The sequence below is a fragment of the Rhizophagus irregularis genome, chromosome 32 (genome assembly GCF_026210795.1).
Source record: "Rhizophagus irregularis chromosome 32, complete sequence".
Taxonomy (NCBI): domain Eukaryota; kingdom Fungi; phylum Glomeromycota; class Glomeromycetes; order Glomerales; family Glomeraceae; genus Rhizophagus; species Rhizophagus irregularis.
Genome location: NC_089460.1, coordinates 2,243,742 through 2,261,804, shown reverse-complemented (window position 1 = coordinate 2,261,804; position 18,063 = coordinate 2,243,742). Strand labels below are relative to the sequence as shown.

At 23.9% G+C, this 18,063-nt stretch overlaps 2 protein-coding genes across 2 annotated transcripts; both read left to right on the top strand.

Moving 5' to 3' along the window:
- The first annotated feature begins 1,312 nt into the window (after window positions 1-1,312).
- Window positions 1,313-2,862, top strand: OCT59_023278 (uncharacterized protein). The gene is made up of 3 exons (XM_066131947.1): window positions 1,313-1,941; window positions 2,035-2,326; window positions 2,393-2,862. Exons 1-3 carry the CDS (start codon window positions 1,444-1,446, stop codon window positions 2,575-2,577), a joined length of 975 nt encoding a protein of 324 aa, XP_066006660.1. The 5' UTR covers window positions 1,313-1,443; the 3' UTR covers window positions 2,578-2,862.
- A 13,285-nt stretch (window positions 2,863-16,147) lies between these two features.
- OCT59_023277 (uncharacterized protein) lies at window positions 16,148-17,618 on the top strand. Its single transcript, XM_025321600.2, has one exon. It carries the CDS (start codon window positions 16,429-16,431, stop codon window positions 17,014-17,016), a length of 588 nt encoding a protein of 195 aa, XP_025168461.1. The 5' UTR covers window positions 16,148-16,428; the 3' UTR covers window positions 17,017-17,618.
- The last annotated feature ends 445 nt before the right edge of the window (window positions 17,619-18,063 follow it).

Below are 18,063 nucleotides of genomic sequence, written 5' to 3'. Positions count from 1 at the left end.
TTTGAAGAAGATTTAATATTAAAAATAAGATTTCTTTAATAAAATATAAAGAGAAGATATGGAGTTATTTTTTAGGAAAGAGATTAGGGCTACTTGTAAAAGTTAATGGAAAAATGAAGCATCATGATTATATTTAAATACTTGAATCATATAAGCTTTTATTTATAAATAATAATTATAATAGACAAAATTATTTTATTTATTTATTTCAAGATAATAATGCTTTTATTCACATTACTAAAAATGTTAAAAAATGGATAGAAACAAAAAAAATCAAAATTTTGGAAAATTAACCAAGTTAATCACCTGAATTGAATTCCATTATTAACACCTATAATCAGAACTGAAAAGACACATAAAGAATAGAATTAAATTCCTAATAATATATTAATAAATTTAATTAAAAGTATGCCATACTGGATTGAAGCATATCTTAATGACCGGCCAACTAAATATTAGTTTTCCATATGATTTAACTAATAATAGTCCCATTTATTATGTACATTTTTAAGTAATTATAAAATTTTAAGTCTATTACTTTTGTTCAAGTAGTATATATATTTAGATTTCAAAATAAGTTTGGATTTTAGAATAAATTTAGTTTTTTAGGAGAAAATCTGAAATATTTCTACTTAATTTTAACTTTAATTTACTAATATTATATTATTAAAAAGTCAATACCATTTAAAGGTAAAGACGTTCTTTACTGACAATATTAATATTTTAATGAATTGATCTAAAAGTAATTAAATAAATTTTATATTTGAAATTAGTAAAAAAGAACAAGAGAAATATCAGTATAATTAAATAGGATTTTTCATTACTAAAAGAAACATTTTTAATATTTTTTTAATACTTTATTAAAAACATTATTAAGATTTCTTTTGACCTTTGGTAATGTATTTATCTAAAATTTTTTTTTGGATAAAATTCACCGAAATACTTAATCAAAATGATCAAAATGTATATCACGTGATAAACAAATCTATACTAGTTAACAGTTACACGCTTTTAAAAAAATTTTGTTACGATTGGGGGCGTAGTTTTTTCAAAGAAAAAATATCTACAATCGATGATTCCCGTTTTTTGATTTCTTTAAGTAGTATAATATAAGAAAATTGCGGCTTTTTTCTTTGATAGCCGTTGTTTTTAACAAAAGGAGGATTGTTGATTATTTATTGAATGAAAATAATTGGATTTTGCTAAGCCATAAACTTGACGGAAAATCCGGGATATCGTAGTAACCGATGTTGCTTTTTTGTCCTCTTTTTTTTTTTAAAAAAAAAAGCTGACTAAAAAAAAAAACTTCGAATTTGTTTTAGAATGATTTTTTTTGGAAAAGTTTTATCAAAGAAATAAATATTAAATTGATATACGTGAATATATATATATAAAATATATGTATATATATAATTCTTTTTGAAAAAAAAAAAGAATAAAGAAATGTCAGAATTACCACCTACAGCAACTTCAACAACATATAAACTTCATGCTCCAAATTATGCGGATTTATCATCATCAAATAATAACGAAAGTTTTGAAAAAAAGTATAAGATAAATTCACCATCAACAATTGATAATCCGTATAAAACAACACCATCAACAACACCATCACCTCCATCATCACCATCTAAAAAAGATCTCTCATCGATTGCCAACGTTTCTTCTCGTAGTATAAATAACAATAATAAAGAGAATAAACAAACAAGATCAGTAAAATTTCAAAATGATGATGATAATGATGAAAGGTTTTTTACGAGACTTGGAAAAACTTTTAAAAATTTTATTAATTATATTTATAAAAAATTATCAAGAATAATTGAATTGATGTCATACTTTAGATTAATTTTGGCTTTAACTCTTTATTCTTTAATTTTGGTTAATATTATATATATATATGAGAAAAAAGAGAGAAATTTTTGGTTAGAAATATTAATTCAGGTAATCATCATACAGTATAAATATGATTTTCATTCTCATTCTCTCTCTATTATTAAAATTGATTATTTTTTTAAAAAAAAATCCAATTTTTAGACAATAAATTTAGAATTTACATTTTTAACAATAGTTGGATATCCAAAAAGAATAAGAAATTTACCGAGAGCAATTAAAATATGGTGGGCAGATAGAAGAGGGGAAATACCAACTAGAAATTCGTATTCATCAAGATATAGTGAAATACAAAAAATTCAAATTAGCGTAACAAAAGATTATAAATGGTATGTTTATGATACTTTGGATTTTTCTTTAAATTGTACACCCACAAAATTATTATCAATTATTCTTATATGGAATATTGGAAGTTTAGCACAATATGGAATATCAGGTAAGAAATTAAATGATAATATTGATTTAGTTTTATTTTTAACAGTGAATCATTCATTATTTTTAGGAATTTTGTGGTTTATACCACCAATTAAACGACCTGTAATTCCTTATATAATTCTCACATTAATAGCATCAATTAGTGAATTAGTACCGATACCTGTTGTTGTAATTCAATCTAAACGAGCTAGAATGGCAAATAATTTTGAAATTCGGTATAATTTAAATTATTCGATACAAGATGCTTGTTAAGAGTTTACTACTGGACTTTTCTCAATAATTTTATTATTATTTATTATTATTTTTAATATTCATGTAACAATTTAGGTAGGTATTTTTTTGTATTTAATTAAACTGAATTTTTTAATATCATGGTGTTAGTTGTTTTTTAGTGTCATATTTATCGTATTACGTGTATATTAGATATATTAGATATAGATACTATGAGATATATATGATATATGATATACTGTATGTATAATGTTTTACGCGTTCAATCCATGTTAAAATAAAACATTTGTGGAAATGTATAGCATTTAAAGTATATTTCCTAGATGTAAATGCAGTTTCTTCGATATTCTACGTGTTAAAAGAACCAATCAGGTTTTATTTGAAATTTACCGTAATTTAAAGTAAGTATTGATAAGGAATTAATTAAAGCAAGTTTTTTGACAATACAACTTGGACTTTAAAATAGTCTCATTTCGTTCTGATAAGGAAAAAATCATGTGAAGAAAATAAATACCTACCAAAATTTACATTATCATATTTTTATGGAAAAGGCTTATCCTTAATAGATAATTGTGGCTTTAAATCTATCCTAAATATATATAAACCATGTTATCATCCATGAATTGGTTGAAAAATTTAATAAAACATTATGCGAATCATTAGCAAAGAGTGATTATATAAAATACCGATGATATACAGGAATCAACGAATATTGAATTCGTATAACCTTAAACCATAAATTTATTTCATGTCATTTGATAGGATATCTAATAAAATAATGAATATAAACAAATAATGACAAATTCAGTAATCAAAATCATTGAAATTAAAAGTTATGGAATAATTATTATGCCATTACCAAACCGCATCTAGTAAAGTTATAATAAAATTAGATTAAGATTTAAATGATTCAAACCAATTTCCAAATGGATGAAATTACTAACCTCAAAAAATTTCATATCAAAATCATTTCTAATCATTTCTAATCATTGAAATTAAATAATTATTATGCCATTACCAATTTTTTTTTAACCGTTCCTAGTAAAGTTATTTTAAGATTTAAATAATTCATAAAATCTCTGAGTGAATGATAGCACAAATAAAACACTTCGACATACTGTTACTTGAAAATTTAAATGACAAAAATTTTGCCCCAGATTTTATAAAAAAAAAGGTAACTAATTTTTAAATATGTATCGCTCTCTAAATATTAATTTATCCGTCTAAATATTATATCTTTTATTTGAACTTTAATCTCGTTAATTAAAAACGCAAATTTTTCTTGCTCTTCAATCTTCATTTAAATGATACAATCTTATACTCCCCCCAATTTACATAAACCCCATTATCCAATATTATCATGTGATTACATTGAGTCAGTGAATACATAATCGGGCCAATAAATTCAAAAGATTAATTTCTTTTACCTTGGTGGCTAAAGCGAACAAAACCAGTTAGTAAGTGTGATATGAACGAATTGTAATTTAATCGATTACAAATAGCGGGAAAAATGTAAAAAATCATTCTTTCCCCACAAAAAAAAAAAAAAAAAAAAGATAAATAATAAATAAATAAATAAATAAATAAAAATACATACAAACAACGGAACCTTTTTTTAGTACAATTTCACATAATTACACGCATATCAGTACATATCATATGTATGAATTCTTATAAATAATTTTTTTTTATTATTATTATGAAGCGTGATTCTTTGCATCTTTTTTTTTTCTCAATCAAAAAAAAAAGAATACCTTTGTAAATATTGCTATTGTTCTTTTTTTTACGCCAAAAAAGAAAGAAAAAGGAAAAAGGAAAAAATTTTTTTTTTCTACTTCTCTTTTATTTGATTTTGAAGCCAAGAATAAATTTCATGCCGAAAAAGACGAAGTTGTCAAAGAGATGATCAGAAAAAAAAAAAAATGCAATGCAATGCATATAATAAGATAGAATCATCTTTGACAAGTTAAATAAAGAATTTTAGGTCCAAAAATCTAAAAAGTTTCAAAAATGTTCAGAACGTCCAAACTCCAAAGAATCTAAAAATTCGGCATCACATTACATTTAAGCTAATATTTAACCAAATATAATATAGCAAGAATAAGTCAAAATATCATATTTTTTTTTACCGGAAAAGTTTTTAAACCACGTTGCTTTATAAGCATATATAATGATTTTATTTAAAAATACCAAAGCTAGATAGAAAACGTGATTGTAGTTGATAAGTAAATTCAAATGTTATTGCATAAGCATACGCAGTATAACTGACTGTATAACTGTATTACAGTATATAGTATATACAAATTTTTTTTGTCCCCAAAAAAAAAAAAAAAATTCTCACATTTTCATTTAACAAAGAAAACTATTAAGTAAAAAAATTTCCCTTTATAAAAAATCATCAAACGGATAAATAATATGTTTACCATAACATATTGTCTTAAATTTACTATTGTGTATAGTATGAGTAAAAAGTCTAAGTTAAATTTAATCTTTGTAAAATAAATATTTTTTTTTTTTATAACGAATCAATCAAATCAATCAAACGTTGTTTAGAAAGGTAGAAAGAGTTAATATGTGGTCAATGATTAGAAAAAAGTTTATTTTATAAAATTCAGATAAAAATAAAATTCCGATAATCTAAAAAAAGAGATGTGATGACAGGCTGAGCAGGTTTAAAACTTTCGGCAAATTTGTTTACACGGTTTTTTTGTTTTTTAACAAATAATTTGAATATGGTCATATTGGATTATTAATATCATTTAAAAACTTGTATGATTACCTAAAAAAACAAGTTTCTCTTATTTATTTATGAATTATAATATTTTTAAGAGATTTTATATATCTATCGTACGATAAAATACACTAAACTATATGGGAATAATGTTCCATATTACGACATCATCAAATAATTCGCGTGAAAAACATCTTTCGCTTATTATTAAACTATTGGAAACCACGTTTTTTCGATATGAAAAGTGAAAAGTGGCTTTATTTATTAATTTAATAATTATTTTCTCCACATTATCACGCAATGTAATTTTACCTTAAAAGAAGATAGTAAATTTTTTAACAAGTTCAAAAACGTACAAAAACGTACAAAAACGTACAAAAACGCACATTATTAATAATAAGTAATAATCTTTCGCTTACTATTGATCATAAGTTAAAAAAAAATAAACAAAAGTTAAACAAAGTTAAAGTTAAACATGGATAAATAAAAGTTAAATAAAGTTAAAATTAGTTAAAATAAGTTAAAAAATTTTAAGTTAAATTAAGCTAATTATTATTATGATTAATTAATACTCAGTTACTCAGTTACTCAGTTACTCACTACTCAATAACACTCGATTTGTAGAATCATGCCCAATTTATTGTGACTCGTTGTACATAATTTATCTTTTGTTTCATGTTTGATGGTTTTCTTTCATCTTTTTGATTCAAAACTTTTTTTTATAACCAATTTCAATAAATCCTTTATTAAAACTCTTTTTAGAAAAAATCACAAGCAAATACACAAGGTACAACACATTAAATTCTACATTTCTTTCATTCCAATATAAATAATTATAAATTTCTTTGATTGTTATTCATATTTAAAGATTTTAGTCTTACATAGTCGTCTTACAAGCGAAATATTTTTTATTGATCTGTTGTGTTTCATTTACTTCTCGTGTTATGAAACCCTTTTTTTTTTATACCTCAATAGATTTCAAAGAAGAAAATTGGCGGGAAAATTTTTTAGGTTGATCATTATTAGTTACAGTCCCAAGGTATCGAATATGTGTTACATAATTTACATGGTCGAAAAAATAAAAAAAAATAAAAAAAAAATAAGTGGCTTTTGCTTTTTTATATCTGATATATACAAATATCCCAAATATTATTTACTTTTTTTATATCTGATATACAAGTATACAAATATCCCAAATATTATTTGGTATCAATTTAATCACAATATTAAGAAAATCACAATTCACAATATTAAGAAGTCTCAAACTCTCAATCACAATCAACATAATTACACATGATATTAGGTTGGTTCATAATCATTATTCTTGATTTTACAAATCAAGTTATTAGAATGATTTAATATGCAATAATTGCATAACTCGGATATTAGCTGTTAATTTTGAAATTTTTTACACGTGTAAACCGGAAATCATGATTGTTTCCGAACCTTTTTTTTTTTATCACCTTTTATTAACACTCACACAATGGATTTTAACAATGGATAAGTTTTTGTTCTAGAATCGAGGGAATGCAATATGTATTTGGTAAGCGTTAGAGAATTGTTTGATAGTATAATGGGTTGTCTTGGCAGCCACTTAGCCACATTATGTTTAAAACAATGTCAAAAACAATGGAAAAAAAGAAAGCCACAAAGAAAACAAAGAATACAAAGACTTGGGGGTAAAGAAAATTCTAGTTATAAAGCTAATAAGGCTAATAAGATTTAATAACTATAAGGCTATAATAGGATGATAATTCTCCGCAGTTGAAATTTAAACACGCGTTTTTAATAATTGCGCGATTAAACTTAAAATTTTGAATCATCCTAAATTAAGAAGTTGTTTTTTACATGTTTTGCGTTGGGTTTTTTTTTATTTTATTTACTTTTTTACATTTCAAGTCATTTCAATTTTCAATTCTAATTGCTCAGTTTCAATCACAATATCTAAAATTCAATTCATTATTTACGTCATGTTTTTATGTATTGATAACGAAAAAAGATTTTCCGACTGTCAAAATATCCTTACATTTTTTTTTTGTGGCATATCTGATACATATTTATATATAAATTCAACAATCCTACTTTATCCAACAACAATTTTAAATTTTATGCATAATGGAAAAAAACAATGGAGAAGATAAAGTATTTTATTTTTACTATTTTTACTTTTTATGAGAAAGATCTATGATGATTAAATGTACGGTGACATATTATTATTACTATTATTTTCGAATTCGTTTAAACCCCTCATTACGAATTAATACTTGCTACCAGTTAGGAACGTTGGTAACGTAATATGGCGTTCGGCTGGATAATCAATCTTATCCAATTATGAGGTATCACATACTCACATTACCATAAACAAAAAAAAAAATTTTTTTCTCTCTCTCGCATGTTAACAAAGCATTTATTTATATCAAAACTATTGTTTTTGATTTTGATCGACTATAATATTTTCTTTAATTAGATTGTTGTGACTTTGTGAATCTTTCCCTACATTAATAAAAAAAAAAAAATTCGAAAAAAAAAAAATCTTTTCCGAAATAAAAAATAGAATGAATTATTCGAATGGAAATGATTTCTTACAAATATCATGAAATAATGAACAAACCGTTTAGGAGTAACAAAAAAAAAAGTGTCAAAATAAGATAAATGAAATAATTATGGTAAAGAATTTCAAATTTCAATCAAAAAAGAAAAAATTTTTTTTCCTCATGGTTTCAATGAACCTATTTTTAGTAATGTTTTTATTGATTTCCCTGTAAATCTATTTTAGCACTACAAAAAAAAAAAAAATTTCGGAATTACTCCCACTAAAATTCTCTCACGAAAGCACGAAAAAAAAAAAAATTCTAAATAATATTTTTTTTTCTTTCCTAATTAAGAAATAGTTTTTTTTTTTCGAACGGCTTCTTTTGTTACTTTTTTTTTAAAAAAAAAATAAATAAAATTTGTACATTACATATACAATAAACCCATTTAAAGGTTTCTTTTTTTTTAAAAAAAAGTCTTTGGCGAAAACGATTAAATTGTTTTAATGAAATCTTGATGAATAAAAGAATAAAAAAAAAAAAACTTTTATTTGATATGCAGATTTATTTTTGTTTTGTTTTTTTTAAAAAAAAAATAAATAAATAAAATATATTTTTTTTCTTTTCTTTTTTTCTTGGACAATTAAATCATTGAGATTAAACATTCTTGTAAAACCAATTAAAACAATTTTGGTCAATATCCTTGCAGGTTATGTTTTTTTTTTTCCTCCGGCAATTTGTTTTTTTTTTCAAAAAAGATAAAAAACCTTATTTTTAATTTAATCCATCTAAAATACATAACATATTCTTAACATATGTACTCTACATCTTATACATCATTTTTTTTCTATTTTTTTTCTAGATTTAAGCATGTAGACATCATACTATGAAACACTTGGCAAGGGTTGTGGCGAATGAGTTTCCTAACTCATTAATTGCCTTATTAAGCATTTAAGAAAGAGATAAGTACTTAATGTTATGCCAGCATGATAAAATCGTATGATTTTTGAGTTACAAAAATGATAATGATAAAAATGTGGCTAATTTCTTATTTTTGTCAAACTTTTCCGAATAGTCCTTTTTGAGGGGATAAATTGATTTGACGGGTATGTGATAAAAAAAAAAAAAAAAGTTTCCCAAATTCCTAAAAAAAATGATCGGTGATATAATAAATAATACTATTAATATTTAATACGGTATTATTAATACAAGTAGTATTAATACTTGTATGTACATGAATAATGTGATGAAACAAAAAAAAAATGATCTTCTAAAAAAAAAACCAAAGGGAGCTTTTCCAATTTATAATAATGGAAAATTCTTACGAGAAAAAAAAAAATATCTGTATTACATGGATTTTTTAAAAGCCTTCGTTAATAAATGATTTACCCGAATTTAATTATTTTTTTCTGTAACACGAATTATGGCTTAAATTATTTAACGCCAAAATTATATAATTGTCAAAGAAATTTTATTAAATTTTGGCCTTTGTTACTGAAAATCATTGAATATTATTACCGTTTATTAACATTCATTGACGTTAATGATGATATATAAATATTAACTTTATTATTAAATGAATCATTAAGCATACAAAAATCGAAAATGAGAGTAATAATTCTGAAATTTTAACCCATGCCAAGATATATATACAGTATATATATATATAATATTAAGATTATGTTCCTATTCATAGAAACAAATGGTTTAATATTAAGTTTACGTAATTAAAACTATTCTTAGAAACAGTGTTTTAAAAAGCTAATTGTTATTACTTTTTTTAGATAATCCGGATGAACCAGATGAGCCAGATGTACCAGATGAGCCATTGTCCATGACCTCTTCCTCCTTAATTCCTTAACAAGACATATTCTAGATATCAACATCCTTTTTCGCTTATAAGTAATTCATTGTATATTTGTCTCAGCGTTTGATCCAGGGTTACTCATATTAAAACTGGTTATATAACTTGTTATATAACTGGTTAAAAAAATAATGTATTAACCTTTTGGAAAATTAATGGATAAATAATTAAAGTCGGTATAAATTAATTACGTAAAAGAAAGAAATTCTCCGTGGTGAAGATCCAAAACAATTAGATGTAATAGTACGCTAAAATAAGATTATTTTAAATCCTAAAGGATGTTAATATTATGATATACTAAACTGAATTTTAATCGGTTTCTCTCCGAATAAAGTAAAGTATAACTTGAAAATCATTTATATAACCCACCTTTTTAAGTTAAGTTACTAACAGATGAGGTCTATTTCAGGATTTCATACTGGATTTACGGCCGATGAGCTTTACATAATGAGAAATGAGAAAGGGGTTATTTTTTCAATTATCACAAAATATAAATTTTTTTTAAATTTTTTTTTTTTAAAGGAAAATCCGGGATTTTTACGTAATAAGATAATCTCGATAAAGTGTGAGATAATTTAATGTGTGATAAAAAAAAATATTTTGACATTAATTGAAAATTTTATTAAATATTTTTTTATAATAATCATGATCTTCAGAGCATATTATGAATAAATTGTTTTAAGTATATAAATTGTGAATCTTTCAATACTTGGCATAGATCACTTGGCAATTGAATCACTGAATCACGATTATTAATTAATAAGTACAGGATTTACCCTCCGAATTCGGTGAATTTTTGATTCAATGAAATTCCTAAATTAATTTATCCGATACGGGTAAATTAAAAATAGATTATTTACCGGATGTTTGATTTTTTTTATTATTGACTTTATTAACTTTATTAACTTTATTAACTTGATTAACTTTATCTCAACAGATAATTAACCGATAAAAAAAAATGTGGTTTATTGGTTTTATCGGGATATTACCGATATTACCGGTATTATCGGTCCTATAATTTACCTATATTTTACATATTCCCGACATATAATATACCGCATAATACCTAGAATATATAAAATATAAAGAATATATCGGCAAATTATTTAAGCAAAAAACAAATAATAATATAATATTAATTTTTCATTTTTTCAATGGATATATATCTGGAAAATTATTTACGCAAAAAAAATAAATAATATTAATAATGAACAAAAAATTTATTAATTTTTTTTTTTGTAGGAAAGAAAGAGTTTTAGAAATATTATCGGAAAATTATTTACGCAAAAAAAAATTAGTAATATACAAAAAATTTATTAATTTTTTTTTATTTAGAATAAATTCGAATAAATTCGAATATATCGGTAAAATTATTTGCGCAAATAAATTATTATTATTAATATTAAAAAAATCACAAAAATTTATTAATTTTTATGAAAAAAGTAAAAGTTTTAGAATATATCGGTAAATTATTTATACAATAATAATATTATTACAAAATTTATTAATTTTTTTATGAAAAGTAAAAAGTTTTAGAATATATCGGTAAATTATTTACGCAATAAATAATTAATTTTTATGAAAAGTTTTAGGAAATTTATTCACGCAATAATAAATAATATTATTAATAATATCAAAAAATTACGAAATTTATTAATTTTTTTATTTATTTCCAATTTTGAAAGTTCTAGAAAAAATCATTCGTATGCGTAGTCTAAACAATTTACCTTTTACACTTTTACACTCGAGTCGGGTACACTCGAGTCGGGGTACACTAGAGTCGGGGAAAAACATTAAACATATCAAGTTGGGAAAAGTTTAAAAAAAATATCGATTAATTTATTTAATATCAAAATTTAAAAAATTTTTTTTTTTCACGATATTTCAATAATGTTCTAGAAAAAAATTCACGTGTAATAATAAAAAAAAATCTACAATTTTAACTTTTGCGCCCGAGCCGGGACCTGATATTAAAAAAAAATATCGATGAATCATCATTTAATATCACAAATTTTAATTTTTTTTTAATTGGTATTTCAATAAAGTTCTAGAAAAAATACTCCCGCTTTACACTCGGAGTCGGGGGAACATGCCAGATTAATCACCAAACCCCGAATCTACCCAAATCTGATATTTCAATAAAATTCTAGAACAAAAAAGCCAATAAAATCATTGTAATCTAGACCCCGAAATATACCAAGTTGGGGAATCCAATATTTACGCAACAAATAATCATGCGTATTGTATCAATTGTATCATGCGTATGTATCATGCGTATCAAAAAAGATTCCCATAATTCCCTTAAACCCCGAGTTGGTAAAAACATCGGTAAATTATTTCACTGTATTTAAATGTCCATTAAAAAATCCAAAAAAAAAATTCTGCATATCTAATTTACCACCGCACCACCCTGAATGTGGGGGACATTTATCGGCAAATTAATTTTGGATTTTTTTATGCGTGACAAACCCCAAAAATAATAACTGCGTCACAAAATGTTTTGCGACACAAGGACCATATGCGTCAGGATTAGGTGTTCAAAGGGAGTGTAAATCGATGAAAATCGAATAATTATATAAAAAAATTCGATTTTTGAAAAATTGTAAGCAGCAGATTTTCCTTATATACCATTTTTATCTATTAAAAAAAATTATTATTTTCATATTTTGGCGAAAAAAAAAAACATCGGAAAAAAAAAGATGCATGTTTTTGGACAATACAAAAAATTTTCCCATACATTTAACAAACAGTAATGGGAAATATTTAAGTATCCATTAAATTCGATTTTTGAAAATTTGTAAACAACAGATTATCCTTATATGTCTATTAAGAAAAAAATTATTATTTTCATATTTTGGCGAAAAAAAAAACATCGGAAAAAAAAAAAGATGCATGTTTTTGGACAATACAAAAAATTTTCCCATCATACATTTAACAAACAGTATGGGAAATATTTAAGTATCCATTAAATTCGATTTTTGAAAAATTGTAAACAGCAGATTATCCTTATATGCCATTTTTATCTATTAAGAAAAAATTATTATTTTCATATTTTGGCGAAAAAAAAAACATCGGAAAAGAAAAAGATGCATGTTTTTGGACAATACAAAAAATTTTCCCATTACATTTAACTTAAATAGTATGGGAAATATTTAAGTTATCCATTTTTAATGAAAATCTGCAAATTATATTATTTACTTATATATCATATGAAAAATATTAACCGTGTAACTTAAAGATTTTATTACGATTGTGATAAAAAAAGTTTAACCTGTGATTTTTTATGTTTAATAAAGAAGTAGTTTTAACCGGTATTGAAAATCAAGTGTAAAAATGCAAATTAATTTTAAACTAGTATAATATAATAAAATGAAAATTGTTCTAACGAAATAATTAATACAATATTAAAAATGTATTAAAATGTAACATTCTATGATATTCATGATATTCATTTGATATTAAAAAAGATAAGGATATGGATTGATATGGATTGATATGGATTGATATGTATTGATATGTATTGATATGGATGATAGAGAAGATAGCAATTACATGGAATTATATGGATGAATATGGATGATAGAGAAGATAGCAATTAATGGAATTATATGAATTAAAATATGGAATTATTATATGGATAATTATAATCATCCATATCATCCATATAATCATCCATAATTACTATCATCCATATAATTTCTCTGAACTGGTTTTAATATTCCCACACTTTTTACGGTACTAAATACTAATATGAACTGGTTTTAGTATTCCCGCAAAAATTGCATAATATAAATCAATAACCATATTCTCTCTTAAAAAGGAATATTTTGATATTTGAATCCTTTGAATCTTTGGAACCTTTTAGGTTTTGAAATGTTTCTTTTTTTTGTTTGTATTCTATAATTGAATTAGTTAAATCTTTAAATTTCGATGAAATCGATGAATACTTATTTAAAAAAAGATTGTAACAACTGTAAATATATAAATGATTTCACATTTACGATTTCATTTCACATTGTTGTAAACAACTTACGTAATATACAGTATATCAGTTATGATGGTGCACACTTATTAGTTTTATGGGACCTCTCATTTGATTGACCACCTGCCCTCACAGTTCCCTGTGATTTCATCATCAGACTTACTTTTAAAAGAATGTACATACACATTTCCTACATTTCCTTTAACCTGGGCCCTAAACAAGAATAACTTTAAAAATTTTTCTCAGATATTTATGTGATATTTACAAAAAATACCAATCTTTTTTTAACAACCCTTTTTTTTTTATTTAAACAATGAAAATCTTTATTTAAAATAGTAAATATCTGACGACAATATGATAAAAGACTAAACCATCTTTGAATTGGTTGTAGATAGTTTTTCGTTGGTTGAGATCAAAAATATTCAAAATATCAAATAGGGAATTTCTTTTGTAATTTTTATAAAGTAAACAAATAGCCTAAACCCATGTGGTTTTTGAGACATGGGTATGCCGAATTGCCGAATGAATGATATATTTTAATCATGTGAACATATCAAATGATTTTAATTAAAAAAAGTATTTCTAGTAAAGGAGACAATGAAATTTGGTTAACCGGACCAACTATACCGAATTTTTACTAATTTATAAGTTCAGGTATTTTTGGTCAGAGAATTTCTAGATCGACATTCTGGATGTAATTGGGCATGTGAGTACGTACGTTTTGTACGTTTTGTACGTTTTGTTTTCAAAAGTCAGTATAAAAACGGAATTTGAAAAAAATAAAATTTAGATAATTTAGTAAATTTAATCAATGAATGTATGTGATACAATTATACAAAAATGTATTATTTTGATTATTTTGATTATTTTGATTTATTTGAATGGAAATGAATGAAAAATTTCTCTTACGATGAAATGTTATATATCAGCTGAGTTACCTGTACGTTAAAAAAAAAGGCCGTAACACATTTATGAAACTATTAATACATTTAATAATTTTATTGGTTAATTATAACATCAGTCGATCAATGTAATTTTACCACGTTTTTTTTTAATGTTGTGTAGTATTATTGTATTATTCTCATCTTATTTTTCGTTAAATATTACAAAAATAACATTCGATGTTTTTTTGTTTTTTTTTTAGTCATATGAGAAAAATTATTATTGTCCGTCTTTACTAATTAAGAAATTTTTTGATACATAATATTTATTATATTCTCATACAAAGCCTCATAATATCATTAATAATTTAATGAAACTTGGTGAAGCTGAGTTAGTTCATGGGATAGTTTTAATTCTCACGACTCTAACGGAAATTTCTAAAAATTATTCATTATGACCTTGAATAAAAATATCAATAAATATCATTAAAATATCACAAGAAGTCACAAGAGTCAAGAGTCACAAGAGACTTTGCTTCTTAATTAGCAATTTATTTACAAATTTATAAAATTTCACCTAACGGATAATTTTTTTTTTTTAAAATAACCCGGACCGGGGAATGGAAAGGGGTTGTTCCTTGGCGTATTAAGATACTTGTTACTTAATTAGAATTGTTTATCCGGTTCCCATTTATTATTAAAAAGCAAAATGTTTATCATTTCTAATTTAAACTTGAAAGGAATAATGCGCAGTGTCAAAATTTAATTGGTTCAGATGATTTTCGCAGTATTATTCATTTATTCATTTATTTAATTTTTCGCAGTATTATTAAATTTTCCGCAGTACATGATTTCAAATAAAAAAGCAATTTATACGCCACCCCAATTTATGTGATAAAATTTTTGAATGAAATTAGTTAGTACAATTTTCCATTTTAAAACTCGAGAAAAAAAAACAAACAGTAAACAACTAAAAGGGAATTTCGAAGAGTGTATAGAGTGTATGATATAAAAGTGTATGATATAAAAGTGTATGATATAAAAGTGTATGATATAAAAGTGTATGATATAAAAGTGTATGATATAATAATAAAATATATATATAATATATATATATAAAATATTTAATAAATAATAATATATATACATACATACATATATATATATATATATATATATAATACACACATTTTTAACATTCATATATCTTACTTAGTTAATAACCATTACTATCTAAGTTAATATAAGAAACGTGTTTTAATCTTCCCCTTAAAAAAAAAAATCGATTTTTTTTCGGAAATGGTAAAGAGTAATTGATGTGATTATTAAGTGAAATAATCACGTATTATAAAAAAATATATTAACCATTGCTTATCGCTTTTTTATTGCTTATTGCTTATCAAATAATACAATTATTTATATTGATTATTATAAAATTTTTTTTTTTTTGTCCCTTTATTCAATGTATTATAATATTATTTATACAGTGTCAACTTTAAATCAACATTAATTGTATAATTTATTTGATCAATCAAAAAAAAAAAAAAAAAAAAAAATCTAAAATTTATATATAGACCCCATATTTCCCCCAAAATTTTTTTTACACTTTTTTTTTATCGAATCTTCACTGAAAACTTCTTATTCTTTTCTCAAATAAAAAAAAATTTTTTTTTTTTCTTCAAATAAACAATAGTAACGAAAACAAAATAAAAAAGACTTTTTTTTTCAAAAAAAAAAGTTTAGCATTATTCTTCTTCAAACAAAAAGACTACAACAAACAAACTCTTTTGCTAAAGAAAACGAAAAAAGTGTTTTTTTTGACTTTCTCTTTACAAAACATTATACTAATTAAAATTGAAATCCTGGAACGTAAAAAGAATAACATGCCTGCTATTACCTGTGCTTCAAACGTTCTTCTTCCTGGCTCACCAATAACTTCACCAACAACACCTACTACTGCTACTACTTCAGACTCAGCAGTAACATCATTATCTTCAGGAATGGCATCACTTTCAATATCTACTTGTATAAAAACATTGATCGTAGACGACAATGTTATAACAGCAAAATTATTATCAAAAATATTATCAAAAGAATTTGGACATGATACAACATGTACAATAAGTGGAAAAGATGCTTTATTAAAATTATCAAGAGAAACATTTGATATCATATTCATGGATATAGATATGCCAGAATTATCTGGTATTGAAACAACATTATTAATACATGCAAAAAATTCAAATGTATTGGAACAAAATCGTCATATACCAATAATTGCGTATACAACAAATCCTTGTGAGGATCGATTTTTCGAAGCAGGAATGACTGGTTGGGTTGGAAAACCCGCAAAACAAATGATGGTCAGACAAGAATTGGAGAGAGTTTATCGTGAAGCAAGACCTTCACCACCATCATCATCATCATCATCACCATCATCATCATCATCGACATCATCACGACCGAGTTAATTGTGAGATATTGATAATGATTGAGTTGGTGTCGCGTTTATTTTTTTTTTATCGGAATATATTTTATTACCTTTATTTTTTTTTCCTTTCTATTGATTGAAAAAAAAAAATAACGTTCAATATCAACTCGTCAAAACTTCGTTTATTAATATTTCTTTTTTTTTACTATTCTTTCTTGTAAATACGATTAGATTTGACACTTTTTTTTTCAACATTTTTCTTTTTTTTTCACTCATAATTTCGAAAATATTTAATTCACTTACTTTTTTGTCAACAAAATAAAACAAAAACAAAAAAAAACTATTATTCCTTTATGTAAATATATGCTAACCTTTCTTATATGTAATAATTTTTTTACCCTTTTTGTAAGTAGTAATTAATATGCAACCAACAACAAATTATATGTATTTAATCCCTCAACGATAACAAAAAAAAAAAATTTTATAGACATTAATTTTTTCATCAATCAAAATCAATGTTAACACAATTAGTGGTACATATTAGTAGTAGTAATAATATCAGAATAATCTAGATTTTTAGCACAATAATAACGATAACAATTATATAAAAACAAAAAACCAAAAAAAACATCCTAATAAAAAAAAAACAAAAAAAAAAAAATTTTTTTGTAACCCAATACATTTTCGTGCCTTTCGTGTTTATTTTAAAAATTGTAAATTGCTCAAGTGAATGAACTTATTTTTGAAAATCGGTAATTGAAAATTGAAACCGCAGTAGTAGTCGATCATTAAATTTTTTAACCTTAAATAAATATTGCCAAGTCGTGAAGCCAAGAATGTGACTGTTCAAATGACTTGCCCGTTTTTAAAATTCCCGTGTATTCATAAGTATTAAGTATTTTTAAGTATTTTTATTTGTACCCTTTAATTTACTAGACTTTAAATGGAAATTTTACTAAAAGCAATATAATGATATAACTGACATATATGATATATCTAAAATCTAAATTATAATTAGTTATTAAGACACTTGGCATCAAAGGGCATTGCTTCACATCGCTCTTACTTCACCCTTTCACCCTTTCAC